The 18,361-nt window shown below is 44.1% G+C and overlaps 1 protein-coding gene across 5 annotated transcripts in view; it reads right to left on the reverse strand.

The window, feature by feature from the left end:
- Nucleotides 1-1,356: 1,356 nt before the first annotated feature.
- Nucleotides 1,357-18,361, reverse strand: part of TDRD9 (tudor domain containing 9) — a 129,994-nt gene continuing 112,989 nt past the window's right edge. For 2 of the 5 annotated variants that reach the window (XM_055288001.2, XM_063643825.1), the window contains 4 exons: nt 13,655-13,793; nt 11,799-11,917; nt 4,327-4,399; nt 1,357-2,026 (listed from right to left, as the gene is read on the reverse strand). In XM_055288001.2, the coding sequence (XP_055143976.1) occupies nt 1,925-2,026; nt 4,327-4,399; nt 11,799-11,917; nt 13,655-13,793 (433 nt within the window). In that variant the 3' untranslated portion in view covers nt 1,357-1,924. Of the gene's footprint in view, nt 2,027-4,326; nt 4,400-11,798; nt 11,918-12,826; nt 12,922-13,654; nt 13,794-18,361 lie in introns of those variants that run through there. The other 3 variants (XM_055288002.2, XM_055288003.2, XM_063643826.1) reach the window with 3 other exon arrangements.

The following is an 18,361-nucleotide window of genomic DNA, read 5'->3' on the forward strand; positions in this document are numbered from 1 at the left end:
AAACAAGGCAAGTACCCTCTTAAGACAGATAAGGAAGGCAACGCAATCGAAGTGCACCACTTGGTTTTAGAGAAGATAATTTTGCTTGCTATCTGCAAAATCCATGTTATAAAGCACAGTGACTGACCTGGCCAGTGATATTGCTGTGACCGTGCGGGGAGATAGCAAAGAAGGTGCAGAACAGTGGGAAGGAGCCAATATTCATCTACTGCTCAACAGCTGATGGCTAAGATGGCAACCATGAAAAAGCAGAACAAAAACATTCCTCGACAAGATGAAAGCAATTCCAGAAAAATATAGGGAAGAGTTAGTATGGTTTCCTTTGAGAGTTGGGTGTTTTTGTTTTTAAACAAGCCTCTTGGTACTACTTGATTTTTTTTTTTTTTTTTTGAGACAGAGTCTTGCCCTATTGCCCAGGATGTAGCGCAGGGGTACAGTCATAGCTCACTGCAGCCTTGAACTCCTGGGCTCAGGCAATCCTCCCACCTCGGCCTCCCAAAGTGCTAGGATTACAGGTGTGAGCTACTGCACCTGGCCTAAATTTTTAATCACTTACTAAAAGTCTGGTTAAAAAGCGAACAGAAGGAGTGCTTGACTGTTGCTGAGTGCCCCTACTGCTAAGGTCACACATGGTAACTTTGCGCACATGGACTAAGTACTCATAGGTCGGCAGAGCAAAGAGAAAAGCCAATCAAAGTGTCTGCTGCCTTCCCCAGAGGCTTTCCCAGAGGGCTTTCTGACGATGGGCAAAACCTTCACTTTAAAGCGGAACTAAGTTTTGGATGTGCTCAAAACCTTCCAAGAGGTGTGTGCCAACTTGGTATGACCGCTTCCTGCCTAAGGCTGGGAAGCACATTCCCCAGAAGGCCAGGTCAGTGGCCCAGTGACAGGGATGCAGTGCTACCCGGCCACCGCAGCTGCTTGGTGGTCTTCCCGCTTGGCATCTACCAGGTTCCCGCTGCTGGCCAGCGAACCCACAGAGGCCCAGCACAGCACCGGTGCTCCCCAACATGTGATGGCTTCCAAGACCCCACACAAGCTCCCGTTTATGATCCCAAGTTGAGGCCCACACACATGCTTCTCCTGTTTCCTCACGATCTTCAAATTGTCCAACTGGGACAAGTCAGTTTAAGCAGAGCATTTCTCTGATCCTACAACTTCCCTCTCACATGTGAGCTCACCGGCGTCTTTCGCTGCTGTATTTACAACAGCTCTGTTCTTCTGACCAAACCCTGACTGATGTGAGTTGAGTTTTTAAAAGAGGTCTGTATCCCTGTATCAGTTTTACAATTTCAGATTTTTTGGAACTAAATACATCTTAATCTCCTCTGACTAAAAACTGTCAGAAACAGAAACTTCATCTAATGCTTTTATTGTTTTAACACAGATAAGCTATGGCCATGTAATCTGTAATCTCTGATTTCCAAAAGGTGAACCAAGAACTATAACTCAACTTAGTCTTACAAAAATTAGATATTTTCCCTCATGGAAAAAAAAAATCATGGTTTTTTTTTTTTAAGTTTTTTCCTATACTACTGGTTTAAATCACTGTAACAGAAGAGAATATGTAAGCACATTCTGGAACCTTACATCTAAGATTAACTACTTATATTTACCTTAATAAATTTAAAGCAAAATACAGCTCTTTATCCAGTCTTCTTTCAGAACAATTTTTCCAAAATATTTAATACAGTGATTTTCTGTTTCTAGAAAAGACTAGAGTTTCCAATCCTTCCCACCTGAACAAAAACACCACTCTCTGACTATCACCCAAAGAGAAAAGAAGAAAGAAAAGGCCTTTAGGATGCAGTGGGCACAGACTGTTAACGCCCAGACACAGAGGAAAGTCAGTCTGCGGAGGGAGCCTGGAATCCAGCCTCCGCAGCTTCCTGAGGGGTGTGCTGGAGGCCACCTGTGGACACACTCAGGTGCCGAGCACAACCAGTTTGTGGAGCTGGTAGAGAAAGGTGTTCTTCCCTCTGCTGCTCTCACAGTCAGCCTGCTCCATGACCAGCTTTGGATCAACCTAATGGGGTAGACAAGAGGACCGGTCAGGCTCTGTGACAGGGCTTTTCCAGACATAAAATACACATGCATTAACATCCAGGATGCACAAAGTATAATTCAGTTCTCCAAAAATATTTACAGAACACTTCTCTACTCTCACACTTCATACTATATGTTTGATAATTCATTTTTAATTTCATGTTTAAATAACCCCATTAAAGATGGACAAAAGACATGAACGCTTCTCAAAAGAAGACATTCGAGGGCCAAAATCATTTAAAAATGCTCCACACATCACTAATCATCAGAGAAGTGCAAATCAAAACCACAAAATACCATCTCACACCAGTCAGAACAGCTATTAAAAAGTCAAATAAACAACAGATGTTGGCAAGGCTGCAGAGAAAAGAGAATGCTTATACACCATTGGTGGGAATACAACTTAGTTCAGACACTGTGGAAAGCAGTTTGGAGATTTCTCAAAGGTCTTAAAACAAACTACCATTTGATCCAGCAATTCCATTACTTGAGTATATATCCAAAAGAAAACAAATTGTTCTACCAAAAAGACACATGGAATTATTCACAGCATTATTCACAATAGCAAAGACATGGAATCAACCCAGGTGCCCATCAACAGTGGACTGGATAGAGAAGATGTGGTACGCATATACCACGGAAAACTACACAGCCATTAAAAAGAATGAAATTATGCAATCGGGATGCAGCTAGAGGCCATTACCTTAAGTGAATTGATGCTGGAACAGAAAACCAAATACTGCCTGTTCTCAACTAAAAGTGGAGCTAAACATTGAGTACTCATGGACATAAGACGGGAACAAGAGACACCGGGGATCACTAGATGGGGGAGGGAGGCAAGGATTGAAAAGCTACCTATTGGGTACTATGCTTAGTACCTGGGTGATGGGATTAATTGCATCTCAAACCTCAGCATTATGCCACATACCCAAGTGACAAAAGCTACACATGTACCCCTTGAATCTAAAATAAAAGCTGCAAACAAATAAATTCATGATTAATACTATGGCAGGCTTTACTGAGAAATCTCCCATGCATGCCTATGTAAATGGGGATGGTAAATGCATTACAGGTCTTGAAGACACTGAAATTTCCTAAAACATACTAACCTCAAAGTGAAATTCTGTTTTCAAACAAAGTCCTGCTAGTCCATCACCCTCAGACACTCCAACCGAGCCTGATGGCCACGGGGGCTGGTATGGCCGCCCCTCTCCTTGCCCATGGAGCTCTGCACACAATGGGGCCAGCTGCCAGGATCAGCCTTGGGGTCTCTAAAGAGGGACCTAGGTGCAGGGCACAAGGGGAGCAGGCGAGCCTCACAGCAGGAGCAACCTTGAGGCGCAGGATGCGACACAGTCCTCCAAGGCAGAGCCTCACTCAGATCGTCAAACGGGAGGGGAAGACTCCCCCTGCTGCTTTATATCTAGAGACATCTCTGGCTCTGGAATTAGATCTCCAAACTCCTTTGGGCTCCTTTCTCTGAAATCACATTTTATTCCATTTCTAGCCCTACAGATAGGAAGTACCAGGGAGCCTATGAAGGGCTTTGTCTTCTTCATGACTTAACTGTGGCCCCTGAAAATTCCTTCACTGAAGCCCAAACCCCCACTGTGATGGTATTTGGAGATGGGGCCTCTGGGAGGTGATAAGGGTTAGATGAGGTCACAAGGGTGGGGCCAAGGATGGGATTTGTGCCCTAAGAGAGGACATCTCTCTTTCATGTGAGGACACAGTGAGAAGGTGGCCATCTGCAGATGTCCCTCACAAGGACCCATAAACTGGCACCTTCCCTAGGACTTCCAGCCTCCAGAGCTGTGAGAACAAATGTCTGCTGTTCCTAAGCCCCTATCCATGGTGGCACTGTGACAGCAGCTCAAGCAGACAAAGACAACAACCAGTATAGCCCGAAAGCCACCAAGCCAGCCACATGGCAGGAACAGCCAAGGTGCATTTCACAAAGACCAACAAGAGCAGGAAGGTCCAATCCAGACCCTCATACCTTTTCTTCCCAACTCACAGGCAGTGAGTTATCCTGGTGTCTGACTCTTTGCTGGGACATCACATAGAAGATGCTGTGCAGAAACAGCCTGTCTGGTCTGAGACATTTGCCGGCTGGCCCCCAAAGCCATCCACTTTGCCTCCTGTCTCTGCCTCTCGGACCCTCGGCCAGCCCTGGCTCTGAACCCTGGGTCTGCCCAGGCTCTGAACCCTGGGTCTGCCCAGGGCCTGTCCCTTCCTCCACGTGGCCTCTGCTCACATAGCAGCTTGCATCCCACTCACCTGATTCCACTCGTAGGGCTTTTCATGCCACTTGGGAACAATCTTCTCCCTTGGTTTTGACTGACAGAACAAACTAGAATTTTAAAAAAAAGAAATTATCTTAATTATATATTAGTAACTGAAAACACTGCTGTGATTTTTTTAAAGATTTAAATCCTATATACTTCCCACAGAATTGGAACTAGAATAAACTGTTTAAAGGTCAACATTTATGCAGTTATGATCAGAAAATATTTTAATCTATAGCATATTCAAAAGCAGAAAGAAATGGAGTGCGGCAGATCTGTAAGACCTAGTCTTGTCTCTATGTTCCCTTAGCAACCAGCACTGCACATCACCACATGAATGAGTCAAGTTCTCTGAAATGTAACAGGACATTTTGTACCATTAGCTCTCAAGCAGTCATGACAAGTTGGAAATATCATCAGCTTAAAAAGATAGGGAGTTTGAGCAATGAGGGAGTAAGGAGTTCTGCAGAGCCTCTTCCCACTAAAACACTATAAAACAAGGCAAAACTGTAAACATACATACATACATACATACATACATACATACATACCAGCAACAACCATTTGAAGGCTCTGGAAATTAACCAAAGGCAAAGGCAAACAACAAGTTGAGGAGCATTCATTCATGACAAACTGCCGGCTCCAGGTGAGAACAGTGGAGTGTGTGGAGTTCTTGCTGGGGTAGGGAGCCCCTCCCACCCCATACACCTGCCCCTGAACCCAGCACCACAGCACTCCCAGGGCCATAAAGGCTATGTGATCTGGACCAGAGGGTGAAAAACCCTCACAACTTGACTTGGAGCATTGTCAGTAAAAACAGCAATGAAGGAAACAGATGGGGAAAGCCCATAGCTTTCCAGCCTCCGGCCATATCCTGCTTGGGGCCAGCAGCAGACCAGACTACTCAGGAGGTAAAAGGGAGACCCTGGAAAGGAGAGTGTCACAGAGGGAGGGCAGGCCCTCCACACATCCCTGACTGATGGAGGGGTGCACACACGTGGGAAAAACCTGGGAAGCCCTGAGAAAAATAGAGGCCAGGGAAGAATCAAAAAGTGCCTGAACTTGGAGTGCACTTTTCAACCCATACTTAGCTCCAATGGCAAAGGGCAGAAGCCTTCAGGGCAGTATTTAAAGACAACTTCTGACTGATCACTGGCTAAGCAGTAAGCTGTGCAGATCAGATACAAGGACAACACCTGGGAAGCCAGGCTAAAGAATAAAAATAAGAATAAACAAAACAAAACGAGCTGGGTGTGGTCGCATATGCCTGTAGTCCTACCTACTTGGGAGACCGAGGCAGGAGGATTGTCAGAGCCCAGCAGTTCAAGGCTGCAGTGAGCCATGATCACATCACTGCACTCCAGCTTAGGCAACAAAGTGAGACCTTGTTTCTATAAAACTTAAAATTAAAAACATAACAAAACACCAGAACCCAGACATCAGTGACCTCACATCATGGGGGATGGACTTACAGGTTAAGTCTAGGCACGTTTCTGAAGTGACACAAACAAAACAACAAAACCCAAAAACAACAGCTCTGGGGGAACTGCTCCAGTACATTATCTAAAGTACTCAATTTCCAACAAAAAAAATTAGGAGACATCAAAGACACAGGAATGTGTGGCCCACACACAAAAGACCAGCCAGTAGAGGCTCAGTGTGTGGCCAGCTGTGGGTTCAGCACTCAAAGACCTCAATGCAGCCACTGTGAACAGGAATTTTTTAAAAAATAGGATAAGAATTTTTTTAAAAATAGGATAACAATGAATCAGGGATAATCTCAATAAAAATTAAAAACTACCAAAGAAACAACAGAAATCCTAGAGTTGAAAAGTACAATGACTGAAATGGAAAATTCCCTGTACCACATCCACGTCGATCTGAGATGAAATAATAAAGGATCAGTAACCTTAAGGACAGATCAACAGAAATTAACCAATCTGAAGAACAAAGAGGAAAAAGACTGAAGAAAAGTGACCAGAGCCTCAAAGACCAGTGAGGCTGTACTGATCGTGTTAGCATGTGTTTAACACCAGCGCACTAACAGACGTGCAAAGCAATGTCTCCCTAGGATATAAGAGAGCAGGCACGAGGCAGAAAAAAATATTTGAAAAAATTCAAAACTGCAAATATACTGTAAAAAAGGACAGAAAAAGCTATGCTACACAAATGGTAGCTAAAGAGAGCTGGGGTAGCTATATTAATATCAGAGAAAATAGGCCTTAAAACAAGAAGTATTACTAGAGAAAGAAAGCTTTCATAATAATAATGATCTCGTATGTAGGAAATCCTAAAGAATCTACAAACAATTACTAGAATATAGAATTTTAACAAGGTCACAGGATAAAAGACCAATATATAAAAATCAACTGTTCCTTTCTAAAAAAAAAATTCAAAAACAAAATTAAGAAAACAATTTTATTCACAATAGCATTAAAAGAACTAAAATATTTAGAAACAACTGAAGTGCAAGACCTGCACACTGAAAATTCTAAAACAGTGTTAAGAGAAATTAGAGAATACCCAAATGAACAGACACTCCATCTTCATGGACTGGATGGCTCACTACTGTTAGGATGGCAATTCTCCCCAGACTGACTCACAGGCTCCACACAATCCCTATCATGACTCCATCGAGGTTTTTTATACAAACTGACAAGCTGATCCTAAAATTTACATGGAACGGAAAAGAATATAAAAGAGCAAAAATAATTTTGAAAAAGAACAGGCCAGGTGCGGTGGCTCATACCTGTAATCCCAGCACTTTGGGAGGCCGAGGTGGGTGGATCACGAAGTCAGGAGATCGAGACCATCCTGGCGAACACAGTGAAACCCCGTCTCTACTAAAAATACAAAAAAATTAGCTGGGCGTGGTGGCGGGCACCTGTAGTCCCAGCTACTCGGGAGGCTGAGGCAGGAGAATGGCATGAACCCGGGGGGCAGAGCTTGCAGTGAGCCGAGATCATGCCACTGCACTCCAGCCTGGGCAACAGAGCGAGACTCCATCTCAAAAAAAAAAAGAAAAAGAAAAAGAATAAAACAGGAGAACTAATGCTACAGCAATTAAGACAGTATAGCACTGGTACAAAGACAGATATAAAGTAATTGAACAAAACAGAAAGCCCAGTAATAAGTCTTTACATTTATGGCCAATTCATTTTTGACCAAGGTACCAAGGCAATTCAATGGTAAAAGTATAGCTTTTCAGTAAATGATGTCATCACCACTAGACATTCATACACAAAAGATGACTTTAGGCTCTTGTATCACGTACCATATACAAAATCATCTCAAAATGGATCAAAAACCTAAATATAAAAAATTACAAAAAGAGAGAAAATGATTGTGACCTTGAGTTTAACAAGGATTTTTTAAGATAGAGCACCAAAAACATAATTCATTTTTTAAAAAGATAAAGTAGGCTAGGCACGGTGGCTCACCCCTGTAATCCCAGCACTTTGGGAGGCAGAGGCAGGCAGATCACAAGGTCAAGAGATCGAGATCATCCTGGCCAACATGGTGAAACCTCGTCTCCACTAAAAATACAAAAATCAGCTGGGCGTGGTGGCGTGGGCCTGTAATCCTAGCTACTCGGGAGGCTGAGGCAGGAGAATTGCTTGAACCCAGGAGGTAGAGGCTGCAGTGAGTCAAGACTGTACCACTGTACGCCAGCCTGGGCGACAGAGCGAGACTCCATCTCAAAAAAAAGATAAAGTAGTGTCTTAGTCTATTTTCCCCGTTATAACTGAAGACCAGAGAGTGGGTCACTTATAAAGATAAGAAATTTCTCACAGTTCTGGAGCTGGGAAGTGCAGAAGCATGGCTCTAGCACCTGGCCAGGGCCTTCTTGCTGCATCATGACATGGCAGAGGGGCAAGTGAGTACTTGAGACAGGAAGAGGCACCGGGGCAGACCCATTTTACAACAATCCATACTCTCTCGATAACTAACCCTCTCTCGCAATGATGACATGAGTCCAATCAACCCCTTATTATGCCCAACCTTCCAATACTGTTGCATTGGGTATTAGGTTTCAAACATATCACATTCAAACTACAGCAAGTAGATTTCATCAAAATTAAAAATTTGTGTTCTTTGGAAGACATCATTAAAATAAGAAGAAGACAAGCTACACAATGGAGAAATTAATCGCAAATTACTTATCCAATAAAAGATGTGTATCTAAAATTTAAAAACAATTTCTACAACTCAATAATGAAAAGACAAATTTAAAAATGGGCAAAAGATCTGAACAGACATTTCACCAAAAAAAAACAAAAAGACAAATGACTGGCTAAGAGGAATATAAAAAGTTGCTCTACATCATTAGTCATTAAGGAAACGAAAATTAATGCTACAATGAGATACTACCATACTCACCAGACTGACTGCAGTAACAACACGTGCCAGTGCCTCGTGCTGGTGAGAATGTGGAGAAGCCAGAACCAGCCTATGTTGCTGGTAGAAATGTAACATCATACAACTATTTTGGAAAACAGTTTGGCTATTTCATTTTTTTTTTTTTCCTGATAGAGTTTCACTGTTGTCACCCAGGCTGGAGTGCAATGGCATGATCTTGGCTCACTGCAACCTCCGCCTCCTGGGTTCAAGCAATTCTCCTGCCTCAGCCTCCCAAGTAGCTGGGATTACAGGCGCACGCCACCATGCCCAACTAATTTTTGTGTTTTTAGTAGAGACAGGGTTTTACCATGTTGGCCAGGCTGGTCTGGAACTCCTTACCTCAGGTGATCTGCCCACCTCAGCCTCCCGAAGTGCTGGGATTACAGGCGTGAGCCAATACGTCTGGCCCTGGCCTTTTCTTAAAAGATTAACATAAACCTACCAATACGACCTACCAACTCCACTCATAGATATCTTCCCAAGAGAAAAAAACATGTTCACAAAAAGACTGTACGTGACTATTCATAGCAGCTTTCTTCATAAAGGCCAAATACTGGAAATAATCCAAATATTTTATCAACTGGCGAATGGATTAAAAAAATGGCATATACAAACAATGAAATATTATTTAGAAAAAAGGAACGATACAACATGGATAAACCTCAAAAGTACTAAGCTAAGTGAAAGAAGCCAGATTTTAAAATTAAAATGTGATTCCACATATATAAAAATGTCAGAGAAGGCAACTATATAAACAGAAAGCAGATCAGTGGTACCTGGGCTGGGGTGGGAACAAGACTGCGTGTAAATGGACGGGGGAACTTTCGATCCTCAACACAGCTTTACTGAGGTGTACTTTACATATCCTAAAAGTCATCAACTTTAGGAACATAATTTATTAGTTTTAGTAAATTTATGGGGTTGTACAAACAATGACACATTCTGTTTTAATATATTAGTCAAGCAGGTGGCATCTGTTGCCTGCTGCCAGGAGAAGTCGGGGCACCCCTGCATCCTGTCTTGGAGTCGCCAAGGAAAACACACATAGTCAGACCCAGGCTGGAACGAACCTTTACTTACAGAGAGAGGGGACAGGACAGGATCAGCTCTAGTGACTGGCACCGGTCCCTGTGGCCAGCGGGTACCTCCCGGAAGACAAGGCAGGCCTGCAGGCCCCTCTCTTATGTGGCAGCAGGAAGGCCCTGTCCCATCCCTGCAGTGGTGGGATTGACCAGGTACCGTATGACACACAGGCTTAAGCAGGGCAGAGCCTGAATCAAGGAAAGATCTTCCCACACATGGCGACGAGCCCCCCACAGGCTGTGAGGACCCTTAATCTTATGAGAAGGAAGCGTTCCAGGCCCAAGGCCTGTTCTCAGACAGCAGAGAGGGGATCAAAGGCTGCCCGCATGAGACTGCCTTTCCCGACAATACTTATGTGTAAAACTTCTTTGGATGACGGAAATGCTGAAGAGCTAGGTTGTGTTGACAGACTGCACAACTATAAATTCACTAGAGTTATTGAATTGTTAAAACAAACAAACCAATACCTACCTATGGCATAATAAGGCAGGATACAGTTACCCTTGTTTTGGGGGCAGGGAGTGATGGTGGCTACAACCACACCCACATACCCTAAGGAGCACCGGGGCTCTGACCTCGGTGCTGGCCACATGGGCATATATCTGTGTACTTAAACTTCAACCCAATTTTACATAAGAATATTTTTACCGGCCAGGCATGGTGGCTCACACCTGTAATCCCAGCACTTTGGGAGGCTGAGGCGGGTGGATCACCTGAGGTCAGGAGTTCACCTGACCAACATGGTGAAATCCTGTCTTTACTAAAAATATAAAAATTAGCTGGGCATGGTGGTGGGTGCCTGTAATCCCAGCTACTTGGGATGCTGAGGCAGGAGAATCACTTGAACCCAGGAGGTGGAGGTTGCAGTGAGCTGCGATCTTGCCATTGCACTCCAGCCTGGGTGACAGAGCAAGACTCCATTCTCAAAAAAAAAAAAAAAAAAAAAAAAAATTACCTTCTTGGGCAACATAGCAAGACCTCATCTATATAAAAACTTTAAAAATTAGCCAGGTGTGATGGTGCACACCTGTAGTCCCTGCTACTAGGGAGGCTGCAGTGGGAAGATCATGTGTGCCCAGGAGTTGGAGTTGCAGTGAACCATGCTCGCACCACTGCACTCAGCTTGAGCAAGAGAGTGAGACCCTGTCTCTAAAATTAAATTTAAAAAATATTGAAATATTTTTATATAAAAGAAAATGAAGAGAGAAAACTAAAACTGGCCTTTCTCACCATTTCTAAGACAGCCATATATTGCTTTTTAAAAGATGCTTATTAAACTAAAAGAAACCAACTCAAAAGGCATAGGAAAGAGAGAAGTGTCACCGTGATACCAGATACCACCTGCTTTCACAGAGCTCCAGGTCCCAGCCAGCACAGGACACTGTCAGGCAAGGAAGGACTGAGCCCTGCCCAGGGAGACTGGCTCTGGGGCAGCACAGGACTGAGTAGGTGGAATGCTGGTTTCTCCTCCATGACCACTCCCACTCTTCTTGGCCTTCCCGGGGCCCTCAAGCTGCCTTGGGCTCATGGGCTACACCAACAGGAGCCTTTGTCTCTGCATTCTGGTTTGGTTTGTCCCATGGAGAGTCCAGCAAGACGTGAGAGACAGGGAAGTCAGGTCAGAATGCTCCTTCTCCGACCTCCCCTGCAGAGAGGCTCAAGAGAGGCCCAGCTCTGTAAGGCCCAATCCTACAAGCCAGACTCCCCCGATGCCTAAGACACCCAACACTGGGAATGGTGAGTGACGCGTTACCCACTGTGGCTTCCCATGCCCTGCCCACGCTGTCCCTTCAAGGGTGTTGCTCTCCACAGGAAGGGCGTGCCTACATTCTGATGCCTCCCAGTGCTGCCTCCAACACTGGCACTCCACTTCAGGTGATCAATATGTCACATTGCCTACACAATTCAAAACAGCCATGATCAAGGCAGCTGAGAAAGTTGACTGGGAAGAAAAGAAGCCCGCGTCATCACACAGCTTACCCTAAAAGCTTCTGACGGGCACCATCTTGAAGCTGCGCAACTCTCTCTGGCCCAAGACACTTGCATCCATTTGGTCCATCACAGACTAGCTTGTTAATAGTAGCCCTGAGAATATTAACCTGTAAATAAACGGCAACACAAACACTCATACGGCTCCACCGTAACTGAATTTCATCCCGTTAGAGAATTCATAGCATTCAGAGTTAGTATTCTCTGTCATCAATATGGTTTATCCACTCGCCTGCTGAAGGCATCTTGACTGCTCCCAGTTTTTAGTAATTATGAATCAAGCTGCAATTGACATTCACATACAAGTTCTATGTGGATGCTAGTTTTCAAATCTCTTGAATAAATACCTACAGATGAGATTCCTGGGTCATATGGTAGATGCGGGCTTAACTTCATATGAAACTGTCTTCTAAAATAGTGGTACTAATCTGCATTCCCACCAGCAATGAACAAAAGGTCCCCGGTCCCCCTGCACCACATCCTTGCCATTGCTGGTTACTGTCAGGTTTTGGATTTCAACCATTCCAGTAAGTATGTGGTGCTATCTCATGGAAGTCTCAATTTGCATTTTCCTAATGACATATGATGCTGAGCATCTTTTCACGTGTTTATTGCCATCCATATTTTAATTTTGTTGCTTGTTTTCTTATAATTGAGTTTTAAGAGTGCCTTACATATTGTGGATACAAGTCCTTCATCAGATATGTAACATGTAACTATTTTCTCCTGGTGTGCACTTGGTCTTTTCTTCCTCTGAAGAGGGTCTTTTGTGGAACAAAAGTTTTTAATTTTGATAAATTCAAACGTATCAATTTCCCCTTCACAGATTGTGCTTTGGGTGTTGTATTTATAAACTCATGCCACACCCAAAGTCACACAGATTTTCTGAATTTGCTTGTAGCACTTTAATAGTTTTACATTTTCCCATTAGGTCTACGGCTTAAGGAGTATTTTCAAGACCATAAGCCCTTTCTTGTGACCAGGCAATTATGACTTAACAGCTGCAGAGAAACACCGATACCTGCCCCTGGAGCATCGGCAGCTGCCTCTGCAGCTCCTCCTTTCCCCCGGCCCTTCAGTGTGGTATGTTAACCTCACCCATCTCATGGAACTTCTAAGAAAGAAAGGCGAGTGAATACTTAGAAAGTAGCATTTCTCAAACTATTTGTGGTAAAGGATCAGTTTTGGTTTTCCCACTTTGTAAAATGCAATAAAAATAAATTACTATAACGATGAAAGGTTTTTTTTAATGTACACAAATACGAGCCCACATTTCTCATTATTAGGTTCAAATGACATACAAATACCTTGTGTACTTGCTATACAGTTTCCCTGTCTGCCTGGCCACCTCACCCCAGAGCTAGTGCGGTGCCCAGACAATGCTGCAAGCAGCTCAGCTCTGCACTCACGCTGACCCAGCCCTCTGCTCAGCATGGTCACCAGGCCGGGAGAAGGGCAGAGGGGCAGGACCTTGTGTCCTCCTTTCCCAGGAAGAACTAGCAAGGATGTTCCACTTGCTGACTTGGAATGAGACCCAAAGCAGCCCTACGGCCCCGTGGTTCAGCTGATTGCCCAGAAAAGCTTATGCCAGGAGACACCAAATGAGAGATTCAGAAAGCACCATCTATCAGGAAGTTACTTTTCACAGGAAAGATACATCAAATTGGCAAGTTAAGGAGCGGTTCTCCCAGAGGGCAACCCCAGGAGGGACAAGGAATGTGCGCATCTCCAGGACCAGAGGTGTGTGTCTGCACCGCGAGCTCCACGGCAGACTCTGCACTCACTGTCAGGTAAGCAAAACCAGAGAGAGACAGGGTTGCGGCGCCATGATGCTGAGCTACCCTTACCTCGACAACGTCCTTCACGCTGAATTGAACGTCAAACGCAAGCTCCATGTCGTGCTCGGGCAGTATGGAAGCCCCTGTAGTTGGATTCCACCCCAAACCACAAAGGACTCCAGTATAGTACTTGCCATTCTGATCAATCCTAAATGGAATGTTTTCAGAAGAGTCCATTATTTCAGAATTGTTAAAGTACATGTTTTAGCATGTAAAAATTGACCGATAAAATCATCCTAAAATCTGCCAGTCCTAGTACAGCAATTAATTTGTGCATTTTCTGCCAGTTTTCATAATCAAAATATAGTTATAAAATATAGTTATAAGAATTCAGTATTTTTATTAATACTTAATAATTTAATACTTTATTAAGTTTCTAATGTGGTAGATAAGATAATGAAAAGAATATTTTATCATGAATAGGTTTTTTTTTTCCCCTTACCTTCGAATTCTTTCCATGGGTTAAATTCTCATTAGGGAGATTTCTGGAGAAAGGGCGATGCACATATTTATGACTTGTGAAACAAGTCTAGCACTTAGTAAAAGCCTAAAAAAAATGTTCCACCTTCTCATCCTAAAACAATGGTGCACACTTACAAAGTTTTGTATCCCAGTTTTATCACCACCCTCCTCCGACCACTGGCACGTCCCGTCACTTTTATCACTCCCTAAATCTGTTAGCCTCTCCATTGCTGCTGCCAACAGCCTGGTCCAAGCCACTGCCATTTCTCACCTGGACTTGGTAACAACTTTCTGACCAATTCCCCATCTCTTACTCCTGCCTCTTCCAATCTTTTTTCCATACAGCACACAGGAGTAGCTTTCCAAAACAAATACAATGTTACTCCCTTGCCTAAGGCGTCTCAGTAGTTTCCAACCACACTGTGAATTACAATGGGACCTACAAGCCACAGTGGTCTAGATGTGACTGACTACAGTAAAACTCACACTGTGTGACTTCTGCAGCTAGATTACAAAAGGTGACACAGGCCAGGTGATATGGTTAAGCTTTGTGTCTCCACCCAAATCTCATCCTGAATAATCCCACGTGTCATGGGAGGGACCCTCTGGAAGGTAGTTAATCATGAGGGTGGTTAACCTCATGCTGTTCTCGTGATGGAGAGTGAGTTCTCACAAGATCTGATGGTTTTATAAGGGGCTTTTCCCCCTTTTGCTCAGCACTTCTCCTTGCTGCCGCCATGTGAAGAAGGACGTGTTTGCTTCCCCTTCCACCATGATTGTAAGTTTCCTGAAGCCTCCCCAGTCATGCAGAACTGTGAATCAATTAAACCTCTTTCCTTTATAATTTACCCAGTCTCGGGTATGTCTTTATTAGCAGTGTGAGAATGAACTAATACACTGGGCACGGTGGCTCACGCCTGTAATCCCAGCACTTTAGGAGGCTGAAGCGGGCAGATCACTTGAGGCCAGGAGTTTGAGACCAACCTGGCCAACATGGCGAAACCCCTTCTCTACTAAAAATACAAAAATTAGCCAGGTGTGGTGGTGCACACCTGTAATCTCAGCTACCTGGGAGGCAGAAGTGGGAGGATCGCTTGGAGGCAAAGGTTGCAGTGAGCTGAGATGGTGCCACTGCACTCCAGGCTGGGTGACAAGAGTGAGACTCCAACTCAAAAAAACAAAAAAAAAAGTGACAGCTGCCACCTGGCTCATTCTCAGGACCCTCAGCACCAACCCACCATGCTGAGGACACCCAAACTAGCCTACAGACAGATCACTGTGGAAGTCCTCACCGAGAGCAACTGAGGCCTCTGGCAAGCAGCAACCACCAGATGTGAGCCTGGACACCCACCAGCCTTCAAATCCTTCAGCTGGAGGCCCCAATATTGGGAGCACAACAAGCCGTGCCTGTGTACCCTGACACAGTTCCTCACCCACAGAGGCAAAGAAGGTTGCTGCAGCCCACTGAAGTTTTGGGGTAACTTGTTTTTAGCCACAGTAGCCGGAAAACCCAGTTAAACAGTGAGAATCTTCTTTCAATCCACCCTCATTTAATTTTTTGTTTAATTTTTGTGGGTACATAGTAAGTGTATATATTGATTTTTAAGTTTTAATTGATAGAACTTCTTGTTGTTGTTGTTTAAAGATCCCCCCACCCTCTCATGCCTGTTCAGAAGCATCGTCTTCCCAGGGTTACAGCACTGCCCTCAACACGTGACTTACCCTCTAAACCATGGCCAGCATTTGGCAGTCTCCCCAGTAGCAAAATCTGGCTCCAAGAACCAAGGGAAGGAGGTGAGTACAGTGTTCTTGTCACTACACCAATAAGAGCGTGTTCTCAGATGTCTGCTCCCATCCTGGAGGTGCCAGGCTCTGCTACCATGGAGCATTCTGCTCACCCAGGGAGGCGGCCTCCACGAGGTACACAATGATGATGCCACTGAATCCAGACTGACACCATCAACTACTCCAACTGTTCAGGGAAAACACCTCGAGGACAGGGGCAGCAAGAGGAGTGGCGCACTCTGGGGACAGATGTGTGGTGGATCAGCTCCACAATGAAGGGAAGAGGAAATCTGGCACCAAGGCTCAGTCACCCTGAGTTACTGAGGGGCCAGCTACAAGCGAAGGTCACGTGGCAGAACAAAGGAGAGGAGACAAATGGCAGCTAGGTCAGTCCACAGCCAGTTGGCAAAGAAGGGGACAGTGGCCTCCACTTAGATGTCTCTGCTTATGAATGGGGCATAACACATATCTCCTTTCCCTTTTCAAATTGAAAATCAAGATAAAATTAAGTTTTCTGTTTATCTTCCTTTCCTGCCACTATTGTACAAAGAGAATGTTAGAGGTGGCAAAAAATTATCACTTAGTTGTAAAGTTGAATCAGTTGTGACAGGACAGTGACACATGTGGAGGGAGAACAGAGACTGCAGGCTTCGCATTTACCAAGGGGTCCAGGACAGCCTCTAGCGCAGCAGCCAGACACCACCCGAACAGGAGACGAGTCCCATGTGGGTGCGCATTAGAGAGGTGGCTCACAAAAGGAAGCAAACGGGCATGGGTGCATGGCCTGGCAGCGGCTCTCGGGAGCTGTGGGCTTTGGAGGACAGCTCCCCTCTGGAATGCACCTAAGACACAGTGATCGGACCCCTGGGCCAGGTCTTCTGCTCACTGCAGAAGACTGCATATTTAAAGTGAAAGGCAAGGAGAATGCTCACCCCAAATCAAACAGTTCTCATCTTTCAAAGTTTCTCAAAAACAGTTGTTACTCACTCAACAAATTAAAAAAAAAAAAAAACTCCAACCTTAGAGACAGAGTGAGACCCTGTCTCAAAAAACAAAAACAAAATAAAAAACAACAACAAAACCAAGCTTATACAACTACTCAGAGGCAGGCAGTGTTTGGAGGAAAATCCACCAGGCTCCCCTGCTATCTTTCCGATAATCACCTAGTTAAGCCTGTGGATTCAAAGACAACTAGTCTTACGCACGCTGTCACATAAACTGTCCCAAATCTGGCACATTTCGGTTAATTCAACAAAATGAATACAACCACCAGCAAAGCACTGTGTATTGTTATATATAACCTCTTCCTATTAAGCTTGTGCTTTTTCTAGAAAGACGGTGTTTTAAATACCAAGTATGTCAGTATTTCTTGACTGTCTACAACCTAAACACTTGCATTCTGGAGTTTTAAAAATAACACACTATATTATTCAAATCCTCAAAAGCTGGTGTTTAAAAGAGGTGAAGCAGGAGCTTTGTCTAGTTAAAAAGGCAAGCAGGGCGTCCAAAGTGCCATGAGAGGAAGGGACCTGCTTCTGCACTAGCCAAGTCTCAGGCCTGCATGTGCACAGCGTGCTATTTGCTCATGAGATAATCCCACTGCCACGTGTGGTTCCTATACATCTGTCTCCCCAATGAGGGCTCTAAGATACCTGAACTTACAGAGATATTTATTGCATCATCATTGCAAAATTAGGCCAAATTTCAACAATTAAAGGCATATTCAATCCTTTCAGAAAAAGAGCCGCTCAGAAACAAGTGCATGTATAAATAAAACAGGGTGGTATTTTTGTAAGCCATCATATGCCCATTCAGTGATATATGATGCAATTATCAAAATGGATATTTACAAAGATATCATAATATGAAAAACCTGGTATTTGTGGGAAAAGAATACAGTATAACAAGAATCTTAAATAAAAATATGTGCCGGGCGCGGTGGCTCACGCTTGTAATCCCAGCACTTTGGGAGGCCGAGGCGGGCGGATCACGAGGTCAGGAGATCGAGACCATGGTGAAACCCCGTCTCTACTAAAAATACAAAAAATTAGCCGGGCGTGGTGGCGGGCGCCTGTAGTCCCAGCTACTCGGAGAGGCTGAGGCAGGAGAATGGCGTGAACCCGGGGGGCGGAGCTTGCAGTGAGCCGAGATCGCGCCACTGCACTCCAGCCTGGGCGACAGAGCGAGACTCTGTCTCAAAAAAAAAAAAAAAAAAAAAAAAAAAAAAATATGTATATACATATAAATTTAAAATAAGTGTACTAAATATTTAAGTTTAAATCTATAAATTTAAAAATGTGTTAATTTTTCCCATTCAGCTTTTTATAAGTAGAACGTATTTTAATGAAAAAAAATTCTTACAACTAAAAAAAAAAAAGCACTACACATTTTGAGATTGCACTGTCAGATTCTGAACAGGTGTAATGGCAAAAAGGACTGAGTAAACGGTGAGGCCCTTCCACCTGCCTT

The sequence above is a fragment of the Symphalangus syndactylus genome, chromosome 8, assembly GCF_028878055.3.
Source record: "Symphalangus syndactylus isolate Jambi chromosome 8, NHGRI_mSymSyn1-v2.1_pri, whole genome shotgun sequence".
NCBI classification, from domain to species: Eukaryota; Metazoa; Chordata; class Mammalia; order Primates; family Hylobatidae; genus Symphalangus; species Symphalangus syndactylus.